Raw genomic sequence first — 17,144 nt, 5'->3', positions numbered from 1 at the left:
CCTGTTTGTTCACAGTGTTTATTGCACCTGAACATCTGCCACATACAAAGACTAACTTTGTAGTTAATCTGCCTTTGATATTGTTGCACCTCTTATGTGTCCATAGCTTGCACCGGATACATCTTATAGAGTTACTACCTACTCCTTTACTGCATACTGAGCAGGGCCATCTACCTGAAGGGGTTTGTGTTTTATCTACCTTCCTACTTATTAGGATTTTGGTTTTTGCTAGGTTGACTCTAAGGCCCTTCGATTCTAATCCTTGCTTCCACACCTTAAACTTCTCCTCTAGTTCTGATAGTGACTGCGCAATTAGTGCAAGGTCATCAGCATAGAGGAGCTCCCAGGGGCAACCTGTCTTGAATTCCTCTGTGATCGCCTGGAGGACTATGATAAATAGGAGGGGGCTGAGGACGGAACCTTGGTGGACCCCTACCTCTACCCGGAATTCATTACTGTACTCATTTCCAACCTTCACCTTACTGACAGCGTCTTTGTACATGGCTCGCACAGCTCTCACTAACCATTCTTCTATCCCAAGTTTCCTCATTGACCACCAGATAAGGGATCGGGGGACCCTGTCAAAGGCTTTCTCCATGTCAACGAAGGCGAAAGCCACACACACACATATATATATATATATATATATATATATATACACATATGTATGTATATATATATATATATATGTAAGGGACGACCGTGCGAACTCATAAAAGGAGAAATGGTGACGAATGGACAAACAGAGGGCTCCTTTTATTTAAACGTGTCACACGGTCGAACATACAAATATATATCAAATGATGATATACATGATATGTTATGCGACGATAACATAGATGACCAGTAATGAAAGACCACAACCGTATTAGATGAATAACAGAGATATTTATTGTAGCGTTAAAGATGTATGTCTGTGTGTGAGTGTGAATGCGACATATAAGAACATAATCAAAGACAGGCCGTCGTACAAAGAAAAGTGTGTATGTGAGTGATACATGTGTGTGAGTTATTACAGCAGATAGAAAGAGTCAGTAAATGACACGTGAGCAATTATACCAGTTCGTTAGTACACTATAGGAAAAGTTCTGTATGTGAAAGTGAGGAGAGGCTGAGTGTGGCAGTGCTGATCACTAGTTGTGATGTCGTGGCATCGATGCCGGGCCGTGATTCTTGTTATACAGATGTTCGTCGCTGGCTGAGAATTTCTTGTCTGTTTAAGAACTCTTGTCTGTTTATTTACCGTGGTGAAGCCGAGTCACCTAACAGAATCGAAGAGAGAGATGTGCCGCGGTAGTTTGGTGTGGTGTACATAGTAAGTCGTGTTGACGCTGGTGGAGATTGATGCTCGGTAGTAGTAATCGTAGAATCGTGTTGGTCATGACGATGATGCTGGGTAGTAGTCGTAGACTCTTGTTGCTGACGTGGCGACGGCGGGGGTCATCGTGGCTGGACGAAGCTGCTGAAGTGGTCGCTGGCTGCTGCTGCTGTCGTGTGGTACACGGAACAGTTCTCAAAGAGAAACTGGACCGAGACAAATTATTGGGTATGAGTTAAAGCTATTTATAACAAACTATGGGCTCCCGAAGGCTTCAGAATTTTACTCTATCACGTGACCTTATTAGGGGCCGTGATTGGTCAGTTTGCGTTCTGGCGGGAAAGGTTCGAAGAAGTTGCCGATTCGAATAATGATCAGTCACGTGATGATAAGGAATGGGTTCTCTACTACGCTCGCATTTATTTATATTTAAATGAGAAGATTGTATGTAATGGCGATAGTAGTTTGTATCTAATGGCGGGAGGTAGTTTCACTACATATATATATATATATATATATATATATATATATATATATACACATACATATATATATATATATATACATATATAATACATATATATATATATATGTATATATATATATATATGTATGTCGTCGTCGTCGTTTAAGCGGACGTTATACGACGACGACGACGACATACATATATATATATATATAGATATATATATATATATATATACATACATATATATATATATATATATATATATATATATATATATATATATATATATATATATATATATATATATATATACATACATACATATATATATATATATATATATATATATATACATACATATATATATATATATATATATACATACATACATATATATATATATATATATATATATATATATACATACATATATATATATATGCATACATATATATATATATATATATATATATATATATATATATATATACATATATGTATATGTATAGGAATATATATTTATATATAGGCACAGCGTGGCTGTGTGGTAAGAAGTTTGCTTCCCAACAACACGGTTCCAGGTTCAGTCCCACTGTGTGACACCTTGGCCAGTGTCTTCTACTATAACACAAAAAACACACACACGTTCCACCTATGTAGCCTCGCCATCGCAATTTGAAAATGCCGCGAGCGTGTTGGCTTGCTTCAGTAGGTTCCGTTAAACCTTGTGTGAAACCAATTGAGGCTAATGAGATAACATGTATTAAATTGTATTGTCATAAATTGTATCAAATTTTATTAATTTTATACATACACACACACACACACACACACACACACACACACACACACACACATACATACATACATACAAACAAAAATACCCTGTTGATGTTGTTGGAATTCCAATGAAGGGGCCTTGGATCTAGGTTAGAAACCGGCTCTTTCCCAAATGACAAGAAATTTTGAAGTCAAACTGAATAATTACATACAAAGTCCCCTCTCGACCCAAAATAACGTGGGGGCGGAACAATGTTTTTGACAGGGCTATTAGAGAAAAGAAATAGGCTTGGAAGGACTGGAAGACCGGTGGTAACAGGGAATTGTATCAGATTGCCAGAAGGGAAGCTAGGAGACAGGTTTACTTAGCCAGAGGGGAAGCAGATAAGAAAAAAATTGCCAATGTCCTGCGCCGTGAGGACCAAAGATTTGAGATATTTCGTTTTGCAAGACAGTGTGTGAGAGAGAATCGTGATGAAAAATGTGTCCACATGGATGATGGTTCACTTGCACATATTTAACCGGTATTTTCTTTTACCCAAAGCCTAGAACTTTTCGGCATCCCCTTGTATAGATAGATAGATAGATGTGTGTGTATATATAAATATATATGAAGAGAGTGGAGGCGCAATGGCCCAGTGGTTAGAGCAGCGGACTCGCGGTCATAGGATCGCGGTTTCGATTCCCAGACCGGGCGTTGTGAGTGTTTATTGAGCGAAAACACCTAAAGCTCCACGAGGCTCCGGCAGGGAATGGTGGCGAACCCTGCTGTACTCTTCCACCGTAACTTTCTCTCACTCTTACTTCCTGTTTCTGTTGTGCCTGTAATTCAAAGGGTCAGCCTTGTAACGCTGAATATCCCCGAGAACTACGTTAAAGGTACACGTGTCTGTGGAGTGCTCAGCCACTTGCACGTTAATTTCACGAGCAGGCCGTTCCGTTGATCGGATCAACTGAAACCCTCGACGTCGTAAGCGACAGAGTGACAACAAGCAATCACATCCCTTCTCCGTCTCCACTGCTTTCTATCATTTTGTCACACCCACAAGTCCGAGTTCACATGACGTCAACACTGCTTATCTCCTCTTTACCGGAAATGCAGGCTTTAATGTCTTCAATGGCCGTCTTCGATCAGACGCTTCGTCCAAATGAATCACTTCGTCTTATCTCTATGCCTTGTATATATAAATTTTACAGATCAGAAGCGAAGTAAGTTCCAATCGCAATTCTACGTGCCGATTTATTCAATTTGTTTATTTATTGATCCCCGTTAATCTTCCCAGTTGTACATTGCAAGGGACACTACGATATAAAGTCTTATATATATTACGTTCACATTGTATATTGTGAAGTCTACTGTCGCTGCTAATATATACATATACATACATACATACATACATACATACATACATACATATACATATACACACACACATATATATATATATATATATATATATATATATATATATATATATAATACAAAGAATATATATATGCATGTATACACACATGTACATACATCTACATGTGTATATAGATGCATATCAGGGTACAGGACGTTAGAACAATGAACTACAGACAACGGAACGAACACATAGGAAAATAGATAGCCACTTGGAATAATTCCTTCGTCAGCTGCCTCTATTCTAACTAGACGTTTCGAAACAAATAATAAATGAGTATATGCATATATACGTACAAGTACTTGCATACCTACATCTACCTGTGTATATAGGTGCATATCTGGGTACAGGACATTACAAACAAAACGTAGACAAAAAAATAATAATAACCAGAGTACAGAAAACACACAGGCCACATAGAAAACATTTTCCTTCATCAGCTGCCCCCATTCTAACACAGGCGTTTCGAAGAGTTACATATATATGGTGGTTGTCTAGAGTTTGACCACCTCCTGCACCTACACCTTAAGCCCTTTCGTGGCGTCTGATGTGGCTTTTTAAACCAGACAATGTTTTGAAAAAACACCCACACAGATTGCACCTCTGATTTGAACTACCAATACCTGCAGGTATATAGTTTTAGGGAAAAGAACCATCGATGAAAATCCACTGTCACATAGAGAAAAATAATTGAGTTTTTACCTGTAATTTTGGATTTTATCCCTAATATTATATATATATATATATATATATATATATATGTATATATATATATATGTATGTATGTATGTATATATATTTATTTATTCACGCATATGTTATTTTTCCGACGTCAATCTTAAACTGTCATATCGTATCCTACTTCCCAGTTGTACTAACTGATCATTCTGAAGCATTCTACAGCAATATCTAGCATACAAAAGATCGTCGATTTCAGCAGAACGTCTGCTGTAAAACTTTTATAAAGTCTCTATCTTCTTTGTTTTGTAGTCCACATAACATTCACTTGTCATCTCCCTGTGTTTTGTCTACAACAAAATATATGTGCCACCATGAGAGAACTCATTGATAAACAAACATTCAAGCGGTGAGTAGAAAATATATCTGCATTGCATCTAACATGTAAACAGACGTCTTTGATATTTAAGACAAGCAGCTGAACCAGAATTCTGTTGAGATCCACTTTGCCTGTCAGACTTTAGGAGATAATAAACGCTGTACCACTGAATTACTGGTTTCTCGTTGTTGAAAGGCGCTGAACTGGCAGAAATAGTGGAACACCGCACAAAATAAATTGCGGGATTTGTTCTATGTAGCTCTTTATGTTCTAAGTTCAAAACTTGAAAGCTCAAATTTGCCTTTCATATCCCCGGATTCTATAAAAGAAATGATGCGTCAAGTATATATGTGGTCTTTGTAATTCTCTGGCCACTTTTCCACTAAAATTGCTGATCCTCATGAATAAATATATGTCAGCTTTTTAAGACTTGCTCAAGAATTAATATGGAGAACCTTAAACTAAAAGAGACTCCTACTACTTCTGTTTTTAACAAAATAGATACAATTCAAGATGCAGGCAGAGATGATACAGATACTGTTGGTGAGACAGACAGAGACGAGAAACCTGTAATTAGTGAAACATTTAGTATAGAAAGATCGTTACAGGGAAATATTACTGAAATTGAATATAGATGTGATGTCTGTAATAAAACGTTCATTTCAGAAAGTGAAGTCTTCATACACAAAGAAATGCATAATAAAGGGAAGCCCTATCACTGTGAAATATGTGGGAAATATTTTGCTTATAACAGTTACTTAATTAGTCATCAAAGAATCCATACCGGAGAGAAACCGTTTCGTTGTCAAATATGTGAGAAATCTTTCACTCAAAATTCTCATCTTGTTATCCACATACGTAGTCACACTGGAGAGAAACTGTTTCACTGTGAGATATGTCTGAAATCGTTTGTGTCAAATAGTAATTTGACGAAGCATAAAAGAATACACACCGGAGAAAAACCTTATGATTGTCAAATATGCAATAAGACATTCACTCAGAAATCTCACTTGGTGAATCATGTCCGGAGCCATACTGGAGAGAAATTGTTTCCGTGTGAACTGTGCGGGAAATCGTTTGTGTCTAACAGTAATTTAGCAAAGCATGAGAGAATCCATACTGGAGAAAGGCCTTTCCATTGTGATATCTGTGGGAAATCGTTCTCTGATAATGCTAACCTTGTGGTTCATGAGAAAATACATACTGGCGAGAAGCTGTTTGACTGTGATATTTGTGGTAAAGCATTCTTTACTAATTCTAAACTTACAATCCATAAACGTAGTCATACTGGTGAGAAGTTGTTTCATTGTGTTATATGTGACAAATATTTTGTGTCGAACAGTGTGTTAACAAAACACAAAAGAATCCACTCTGGAGAAAGACCTTTCCATTGTGAAATATGTGAAAAATCTTTTGGTTCAAACAGTGACTTGAACCGGCACAGAAGGATACACACTGGAGAAAAACCTTTTCACTGTGATATATGCGGGAAGTCTTTTACTCAAAATACTTGTCTTGTTATCCACAGTCGCAGCCACGCCGGAGAAAAACCTTACCATTGTGAAGTGTGTGGCAAATCTTTTGTTGATAAAAGTAATTTAAACAGACACAAACAAACTCACACTTGGCCAATCTAAAGTGTACAACATCACCTTCACGTTTGTAAACATTGAACAGAGTGAAATATGTAGGAAGGAGTTCATTACAACGGGTTACTTAAAAAAAGATACAGCTACCCATCATCATCATCATCATCATTACCATCAACATCATCTTCATTTAATGTCTCTTGACCATGCTGGCATGAGTTGGATGACTTGACCAGAGCTGGAGTCTGATTTGGCTGGGCTCAGACTGGAGACAAATCTCCATCATTGGGAAATATTTTCTCAATAAGTGATTTGAGGATACAAAAGAATGGACACTGGAGAAAAACCTTGCTGCAAGAAATGTGGGGAATATTCTAAGAATAATGGCGGGTGGCACATAAAATACACCAGTTTGAGCCTGGCCGTTGGCAGTACCGCCTGACTGGCCTTCATAGGATTTTCGAGCGAGATTCTTACCAATGCCCCTGGACTGGCTCTTGTGCGGGTGGCACATAAAACACACCAGTTTGAGTGTGGCCGTGGCCAGTACCGCCTGACTGGCCTTCGTGTCAGTGGCACGTAAAAGCAACCACTACACTCTTGGAGTGGTTGGCGTTAGAAAGGGCATCCAGCTGTAGAAACTCTGCCAAATCAGATTGGAGCCTGGTGTTGCCATCTGGTTTCACCAGTCCTCAGTCAAATCGTCCAACCCATGCTAGCATGGAAAGCGGATGTTAAACGATGATGATGATGATGAATGGCTGAACCCTTTAGCATTCAGATTTCTCTGTCAAACTCTAATGTTTATTTATTCAGATTTTTTTTCTTTTTAATTAATTGTGTATTGTCTTGCAGCTTTGAGATTTCAATGATGTAATTGCTTATTTTTACTTCTTACACTGACATTGCCGGGTAAGTGTAAGATACCTGATTTGGCTAGTTTGAACATAAAAAAAAAAAAACATTGAATATTTTGTTTGGATATGACTGGTTTGCATGTTAAAGGGTTTAGGACATACTCGACCGAGAACCCATATTGTTGAAATATATGGGAAGAAGTCATTTCTAAGTAATTCACAAACAAAGCTAAACTGGAGAGAAGCCATATCATTGTAATGTGTGTGGGACATGGTTTTCCCATGGCAATGATATAACAAGACTCATTATGATTTGGGATATCATTTGTCAATCATCATTATCATTTAATGTCCATCATCCATGCTGGCATGGGTTGGATGGTTCGACCAGAGCTGGAAGGCTGCACGAGACTCTAGTCTGATTTGGCATGATTTCTATGGCTGGATGCTCTTCCTAACGCCAACCACTCAGAGAGTGTAATGGGTGCTTTAATGTGCCACCGGCACAGGTACCATTTGCATGACACCGATATCTGCCACGACTGCCATTTTACTTGGCTTGATGGGTCTTCTTCTTAAAGATGACATTATGCCAAAGGTCTCGGTCATTGCCTCCGTGAGGCCCAACACTTGAAAGGAGCTCGGTCACTTTGCCTCCGTGAGGCCCAACACTTGAAAGGAGCTCGGTCACTTTGCCTCCGTGAGGCCCAACACTTGAAAGGAGCTCGGTCACTTTGCCTCCGTGAGGCCCAACACTTGAAAGGAGCTCGGTCACTTTGCCTCCGTGAGGCCCAACACTTGAAAGGAGCTCGGCCACTTTGCCTCCGTGAGGCCCAACACTTGAAAGGAGCTCGGCCACTTTGCCTCCGTGAGGCCCAACACTTGAAAGGAGCTCGGTCACTTTGCCTCCGTGAGGCCCAACACTTGAAAGGAGCTCGGTCACTTTGCCTCCGTGAGGCCCAACACTTGAAAGGAGCTCGGTCACTTTGCCTCCGTGAGGCCCAACACTTGAAAGGAGCTCGGTCACTTTGCCTCCGTGAGGCCCAACACTTGAAAGGAGCTCGGCCACTTTGCCTCCGTGAGGCCCAACACTTGAAAGGAGCTCGGTCACTTTGCTTCCGTGAGGCCCAACACTTGAAAGGAGCTCGGCCACTTTGCCTCCATGAGGCCCAATGCTCATAGGGTGCTCTTTACTTGACACCAGCATCTGCCACGACGACAACTTCACTTGGCTTGCACAGGTCTTCTCAAGCGCAGCATATCACCTTAGGTCTCAGCCATTAGCCATTGCCTCTGTAACCCTTTAGCATACAGATTACTCTTCCAAATGTTCTACTTATTTATTCACATTGTTTTGAATCAATCCTGCATTATCTCATAGCTTTGAGATTTCAGTGATGTGATTGCTATTTCAGAGAACGAAACTGTAGGGTAGGTGTGACAGGCCAGATCTGGGCACATTGATTTGGGTCGAAGATGGTTAGTTTATTTGCTAAAAGGTTAAAGTAAAAAGTATTTTTCCATGACATTCAGCCAAGTGTTGCAGGTGATGCCATAGGCCGGTCCTTGTTCAAAATAGATTTGTGGTAATTACCCATTTAGCAATAAAATTACCCTGTAATGCTTATTTACTCTTTTACTTGTTTCAGTCATTTGACTGCGGCCATGCTGGAGCACCGCCTTTAGTCGACGAATCGACCCCGGTACTTATTCTTTGTAAGCCTAGTACTTATTCTATCGATCTCTTTTGCCGAACCGCTAAGTGACGGGGACATAAACACACCAGCATCAGTTGTCAAGCAATGCAAGGGGGACAAACACACACACACACATATATACATATATATATATACATATATACGACGGGCTTCTTTCAGTTTCCGTCTACCAAATCCACTCACAAGGCTTTGGTCAGCCCGAGGCTATAGTAGAAGACACTTGCCCAAGATGCCACGCAGTGGGAATGAACCCCGAACCATGTGGTTGGTGAGCAAGCTACTTACCACACAGCCACTCCTGCGATTCACATTATTTGGAACTAATCATGTATCATCTTGTAGCTTTGAGATTTCAATGTTGTGATTGTTTATTCTGAGAAGGACATTCTAGGATAGACATGAGAGGTCAGATAAGGTCAGTTTGAATATAAAACCAGTATGGTTGGTTTAAATGCTAAAAGTTTAAAGTAAAAAATATTTCAAACTGTTTTTCCATGGCATTCAACCAAGTGTGGCAGGTGAGGCTAGAGGCCTGGTCTTGTTTTCATCTCCTTAGCGAGATCGTTGCCAGTGCCCCTGGACTGGCTCTTGTGCGGGTGGCACATAAAAGACACCATTTCGAGCGTGGCCGTTTTCGTGCGGGTGACACGTAAAAGCACCCACTACACTCTCTGAGTGGTTGGCGTTAGGAAGGGCATCCAGCTGTAGAAACTCTGCCAAATTAGACTGGAGCCTGGTGTTGCCATCTGGTTTCACCAGTCCTCAGTCAAATCGTCCAACCCATGCTAGCATGGAAAGCGGACGTTAAACGATGATGATGATGATGATGATGATGATGATGATTGGGCTGCTGTCCTTGTTCAAGGTGGAAATAATAGGTAATTAACCAATTAACTTTGAGATTATTCTGTCGAATGTAACGCTTATTTATTCACATTGCTTTCAATTAATCATGCGTTATCCTGTAGCTTCAAGATTTCAATGATGTGATTGTTTATTTTTAGAATGACATTGTAGGGTAGGTGTGAGAGGTCTAATCTGATCTATTTGAACATAAAACAGGTAGAATATTTGGCACTACTTAAATACAGAGGTCCTGATGCCTCTATGTAATGATATGTTTTTACAGTGCACACTCGTTAAACATGAATTTAATTTCTATATATTCTAATATATATATATATATATATATTCTAATTGCTATCTTACCCCTCCAATTAGAATATATAGAAATTAAATTCCTGTTTGGTTCACTGGACTGTTGATTAACAGCCTAGTCAAGATGGTATTTTCTTCGTCTCCTACTCTTGTTTTTGCACACATTTACAAAATGACTTTCTAAAATTGAACTTCCATTATGCAGCTGAGGAGTACGTTTTCATTGCACATCTTATGTAGTGTTCTCACTACATAAATAAACGACGTTTGTACGAAACGTACGTACTGCTATAACCTAATGCATTTTTGTTGCTTTTCTTCAAATTTTATTCACCAAATCTCTTGATTTTGTTTTTGGTTTTTACCCTACCAAATTCTGGTGCCTCAAACATTTTAAGTACCACATTTAATCTTTTGATTAAATCTATATTATATATATATATATATATATATATATATATATATATATATATATATATATACAATGAGCTTCTTTCAGTTTCCATCAACCAAATCCACTCACAAGGCTTTCGTCAACCCAAAGCTATAGTAGAAGACTCTTGCCCAAGGTGCCATGCAGTGGGACTGAACCCAGAACCATGTGATTGGGAAGCACAAGCTTCTTACCACACAGCCACTCCTGTGCTTGTTTGCTCAATGTTTATTTTCTGGTCAGTCCAAATTATCCTTTTTCAAAATTGATTCAGGACTGGAAATACTAATTTATTAATCTTTTTTGTTACCTTATTTCTGTTGAAAAACACAGCCTTTGTTGCAATTAGTTTTGAAAATAAAAAAGAATTTAATAAAATAATATTGTTATTAATTCGTTTTGCAAGATTTTGGCAAAAATAAAAATAATAATTCGAAATATTGCATTTCTTAATCTCTCGGAGAGACTTATACGGTAGCAGCACAATAAAGTTATGGTTTGTTGCCCACTTAATGTGGCAATCCCAGGAAAGGGAAGAATACTACTGCTATTTAGTCCCAGGAAACATCATTTCTTGTTGGCTACATGACACAAGTCCCTTTCCTGGGACTGCCACATTAAATTGGCAACAAACCATCACTTTATTGTGCTGCTACTGTATAAGTCTCTCAGAGAGATTCAGAATTTCAATATTTCTCATTTTGTAGATCAGTAAATTTGTTTCACTTGAAATTCTATAAGCTTTCAACAGTGAATAAGCATCGACAGCTAGCAAGCCAAGCTACTCCAGACTGATGGAGGGCAATGACTCTGAAACTAGTCTCTCGATACTGGGTTTGTTGGGTGGAGGTGGTGTTCATCTCCGCTGTTTGAAAACTTTAGGATACAGAATATTGTTATTATTAAGCTGGTGTTTGAAACTTAATAGGAAATTTTAATAGGAAGCTTTTAATTTTACTAGGGAGCTAGAAGAGATGCTGAATAACAGGTATATTTAGGAAGAGAATCACAAAGAAAGAGGTTTGAAGATGTTCTACAATGTAAGGACCAGAAACAAGCTGGATTAAGCCCCACTGAGGCCCTAAGTACTCAAAAAGATTTTGGTAACTCCCATAAAAGATTATGCAATTCAAATATAAACAATAACAAACCGTGAAATAAATTTTTATATTTTAAAACGAAACAAAACGGTAAGAGGGAAAATAATGTTTATTTTTGTATACTTCCGCTTTATTTAGATTTGAAAAGTTTCCTCCTACTTTTTTGAATTGCAAAGTCTTTGAATCAGATCCTCAAAATTAATAATCTTAGGTAACACATCTGTATCTATACTTAGTAGAGATAAAGGCAGCTTGAATATTACTTTAGCAAGTTTAAAGTGATTTCTTTTGTGCTCTAAACCATTTACCATTTCTGTGGTGCCCCCCCACTTTCCCTTGATTCCTTAAGCACGTACTTATTCTGCTTAATGGTTAATCCAGTGCTGTCCATCAGGAATGCTTAAAATATCTTGCAGGGTAGATTACAGCCTAGTCACCCATACAGTTTATCAGATACAAGAATGTCTGGTTCTAATGTCAGCATCAACTTTTACAAGGAATGCTTTAGAAGGAAGTAATTAGATACGTCTAAAGATGGCTGGACCAGAAAGAGTTTTAGCTTAATTAGGAAAAGACAGCACTAGATTAACCATTAAGCGAAATAAGCACATGCTGAGGGCATCACAGAAATGGTAAATAGTTTACGGTACAAAAGAAATCACTTTAAGCTTTGTCAAATATTATTTGAAATGGTTTATATGATCGGAAACATAATTTCAAGTGTTCATGATGTCATGGCAATAAAAAAGGTAAGAGAAAACTTTTCATGTGCATGAGCAACAGAGTATGACTATGTGTAAAGAAAAATTGGGCTTAAGAATCACCAGATGTGGTGTTCAAGGAAGAAGACTGCTGGTTGGGTCATGTGAGACATAATGAAACACCAATTGCTAAATGTTGATGGAACCTGAAGTGGAAGACCTAGAAAGATATAGAATAAAGTAACAACGACTTGCCTCAGGATGTTGAGCCTCTCAGAGTGGATGACAAACGACCAAGATGATTGGTGATTCACAAGGCTTGTCCATATCAGTAAAAACGAGGTCCTAAACCTGTAACATTTATATCCGTGCCATTGAATATCTGTGGTGAAGGCTTTACCTATCACACCTTCACCATGGCTTATCTTCCTGTCACCATCAGTACATAGACATTTAGAAAGGGCTCATAAACATTGAGTAATAAGGTAAACATGTGTGAGTATTTATAGGAAAAAATTACCCTCTTTCATCAAAATGATGGGTGAGGGTCATATAGACGGTTAATTGGTTGTCATTAGAGCATTAGATGGAATGCCATGCATTTTTTAAAGCCATTTCTTAAATAGAAATACAGTAGAATCTCACAGTATGAATGCCCCATTGTATGAGCTGAGACACGTGCAAATCTTGAAGTACAAGCAGAAATCCGTAGTACGAGCAACACAAATTATCCCATCTTTCAGGTAATTCAGTGAATAAAATCAGTTTACATATTTCGTTTGCATTCTGTTTTAAAACCCCTAAAAAATTATTTTTGTGTGGTTTTTCGGAAGCTGGAACGGATTTATTATATTCTAGTTAAATTCAATGGGGAAATTGGTTTGTAAAATGAGTAAATCATAAGACGATCTCTGTCAAGGAACAAATTAAACTCGTACTGCGAGGTATCACTCTTTTACTCTATTATTTGTTTCAATCATTTGACTGTGACCATGCTGGAGTACCACCTTTAGTCGAACAAATCGACCCCAGAACTTATTCTTTGTAAGCCTAGTACTTATAATATCGGCCTCTTTTGCCAAACTCCTAAATTACAGGGCCATAAGCACACCAGTGTCGGTTATCAAGCGATGGGGGGGGGGGGGACAAACACATTCATATATATATGTAAGGGACGACCGTGCGAACTCATAAAAGGAGATATGGCGACGAATGGAAAAACCGAGGACTCCTTTTCTTTAAACGTGTCACACGGTCGCACACAACAATATTATATGGATGGATGATATACATGATATGTTATGCGACGATAACATAGATGACCAGTAATGAAAGACCACAACCGTATTAGATGAATAACAGAGATATTTATTGTAGCGTTAAAGATGTATGTCTGTGTGTGAGTGTGAATGCGACATATAAGAACATAATCAAAGACAGGCCGTCGTACAAAGAAAAGTGTGTATGTGAGTGATACATGTGTGTGAGTTATTACAGCAGATAGAAAGAGTCAGTAAATGACACGTGAGCAATTATACCAGTTCGTTAGTACACTATAGGAAAAGTTCTGTATGTGAAAGTGAGGAGAGGCTGAGTGTGGCAGTGCTGATCACTAGTTGTGATGTCGTGGCATCGATGCCGGGCCGTGATTCTTGTTATACAGATGTTCGTCGCTGGCTGAGAATTTCTTGTCTGTTTAAGAACTCTTGTCTGTTTATTTACCGTGGTGAAGCCGAGTCACCTAACAGAATCGAAGAGAGAGATGTGCCGCGGTAGTTTGGTGTGGTGTACATAGTAAGTCGTGTTGACGCTGGTGGAGATTGATGCTCGGTAGTAGTAATCGTAGAATCGTGTTGGTCATGACGATGATGCTGGGTAGTAGTCGTAGACTCTTGTTGCTGACGTGGCGACGGCGGGGGTCATCGTGGCTGGACGAAGCTGCTGAAGTGGTCGCTGGCTGCTGCTGCTGTCGTGTGGTACACGGAACAGTCTCTGAGAGAAACTGGACCGAGACAAATTTGGCTGCCGAGTTAAAGCTATTTATAACAAACTATGGGCTCCCGAAGGCTTCAGAATTTTACTCTATCACGTGACCTTATTAGGAGCCGTGATTGGTCAGTTTGCGTTCTGGCGGGAACGGTTCGAAGAAGTTGCCGATTCGAATAATGATCAGTCACGTGATGTCAAGGAATGGGTTCTCTACTACGCTCGCATTTATTTATATTTAAATGAGAAGAATGGCGATAGCAGTTTTGTATCTAATGGCGGTAGGTAGTTTCACTACATATATATATATATATATATATGAATATATGTTTGTGTGTCTGTGTGTCTATATATATATATAATTTAAAAATAGGATAAAATCTTTATAAGAATTTATCAAGTAGTTAGCGTTAAGAAAACCTCATAAGAGAAAAGTCCATCAATTATTCCCTATAAATATATTTATTTATATTAAGGGCATTGCTATACATAAATGCCTCACGCTAGGAAGGACTGATTTTCACCCATTTTATTCCATAGTAACGAAGGATGAGTGTATATATATATAAGTACTATTTGAGCGTGGTTGTTGCCAGCATTGCCTGACTGGCTCCTGTGCCAGTGGCATGTAAAAAGCACCATTTGAGCGTGGTCGATGCCAGTACTGGCTCTCGTGCCGGTGGCACATAAAAGCAGCCACTACACTCTCGGAGTGGTTGGTGTTAGGAAGGGCATCCAGCTGTAGAAACTTTGTCAGATCAGATTGGAGCCTGGTGCAGCCTTCTGGCTCACCAGCCCTCAGTCAACCCATGCAACTCATGCCAGCATGGAAAGCAGACATTAAATGACAATGATGATGATATATATATATATATACATATATATATAGATATATATATATATATATATATTAGAAATAACGAATTTCTAAATCTCTCAGTGAGACTTAAGCAGTAGTGATGCGATAAAGTAGTTGTATACTGCCAACTTAACGTGACAGTCCCAATAAGGGAATATACTACTGCTGTTTAGCCCTAGGAAGCCAGACCGCTTCCTATTAGGCCTTGACACACTTTCTGTGCCCTTATCCTTACGAAGGGGAGACAAACTCCTCCCGGTCATGCTACTTCAGGCTGATGACGAGCAAAGACTCAGAAACATGTCCCTGAATGCAGGCTGGGCTGGCTGGAGGAGTTTGTCTCCCCTTCGTAAGGATAAGGGCACAGAAAGTGCGTCAAGGCCTAATAGGAAGCGGTCTGGCTTCCTAGGGCTAAACAGCAGTAGTATATTCCCTTATTGGGACTGTCACGTTAAGTTGGCAGTATACAACTACTTTATATATATATATATATATATATATATATATATATATATATATATATATATATATATGTAAGGGTCGACCTTGCGAACTCAAAAGGAGAAATGGTGACGAATGGAAGAACAGAGGACTCCTTTTATTTACACGAGTCACACGGTCGAACATACAAATATATATCAAAGATGATGTAGATGATATGTTATGCGACGATAACATAGATGACCAGTAATGAAAGACCACAACCGTATTAGATGAATAACAGAGATATTTATTATGGCGTTAAAGATGTATGTCTGTGTGAGAGTGTGAATGCGACATATAAGAACATAATCAAAGACAGGCCGTCGTACAAAGAAAAGTGTGTATGTGAGTGATACATGTGTGTGAGTTATTACAGCAGATAGAAAGAGTCAGTAAATGACACGTGAGCAATTATACCAGTTCGTTAGTACACTATAGGAAAAGTTCTGTATGTGAAAGTGAGGAGAGGCTGAGTGTGACGGTGCTGATCACTAGTTGTGATGTCGTGGCATCGATGCCGGGCCGTGATTCTTGTTATACAGATGTTCGTCGCTGGCTGAGAATTTCTTGTCTGTTTAAGAACTCTTGTCTGTTTATTTACCGTGGTGAAGCTGAGTCACCTAACAGAATCGAAGAGAGAGATGTGCCGCGGAGGTTTGGTTTGGTGTACATAGTAATTCGTGTTGACGCTGGTGGTGTAGAGGCTGTTTGGTATTAATCGTGTTGGTCATGACAATGATGCTGGATAGTAGTAGTAGACTCTTGTTGCTGATGTGGCGACGGCGGAGGTCATCGTGGCTGGACGAAGCTGCTGAAGTGGTCGCTGGCTGCTGCTGCTGTCGTGTGGTACACGGAACAGTTCTCAAAGAGAAACTGGACCGAGACAAATTATTGGGTATGAGTTAAAGCTATTTATAACAAACTATGGGCTCCCGAAGGCTTCAGAATTTTACTCTATCACGTGACCTTATTAGGGGCCGTGATTGGTCAGTTTGCGTTCTGGCGGGAACGGTTCGAAGAAGTTGCCGATTCGAATAATGATCAGTCACGTGATGGACAAGGAATGGGTTCTCTACTACGCTCGCATTTATTTATATTTAAATGCGAAGATTGTATGTAATGGCGATAGTAGTTTGTATCTAATGGCGGGAGGTAGTTTCACTACATATATATATATATATATATACGATGGACTTCTTTCAGTTTCCATCTTCCAAATCCACTCACAAG

General features: G+C 39.1%; 1 protein-coding gene across 1 annotated transcript; it reads left to right on the top strand.

Annotated features, from left to right (window-relative positions):
- Window positions 1-2,889: 2,889 nt before the first annotated feature.
- LOC149130643 (uncharacterized) lies at window positions 2,890-11,740 on the top strand. Its single transcript, XM_089344504.1, has 2 exons — window positions 2,890-3,776; window positions 4,964-11,740. Exon 2 carries the CDS (start codon window positions 5,477-5,479, stop codon window positions 6,665-6,667), a length of 1,191 nt encoding a protein of 396 aa, XP_089200630.1. The 5' UTR covers window positions 2,890-3,776; window positions 4,964-5,476; the 3' UTR covers window positions 6,668-11,740.
- The last annotated feature ends 5,404 nt before the right edge of the window (window positions 11,741-17,144 follow it).

The sequence above is a fragment of the Octopus bimaculoides genome, chromosome 28 (genome assembly GCF_046866305.1).
Source record: "Octopus bimaculoides isolate indiv1 chromosome 28, ASM4686630v1, whole genome shotgun sequence".
Classification (NCBI taxonomy): domain Eukaryota; kingdom Metazoa; phylum Mollusca; class Cephalopoda; order Octopoda; family Octopodidae; genus Octopus; species Octopus bimaculoides.
Note: the sequence above shows the minus strand (reverse complement) of the source record. Positions and strands in the feature narration are given on the sequence as shown.

Coding starts and splice junctions, on each gene's coding strand:
- LOC149130643 (XM_089344504.1), top strand. CDS start 5,477: ATGGAGAACCTTAAACTAAAAGAGACTCCTACTACTTCTGTTTTTAAC.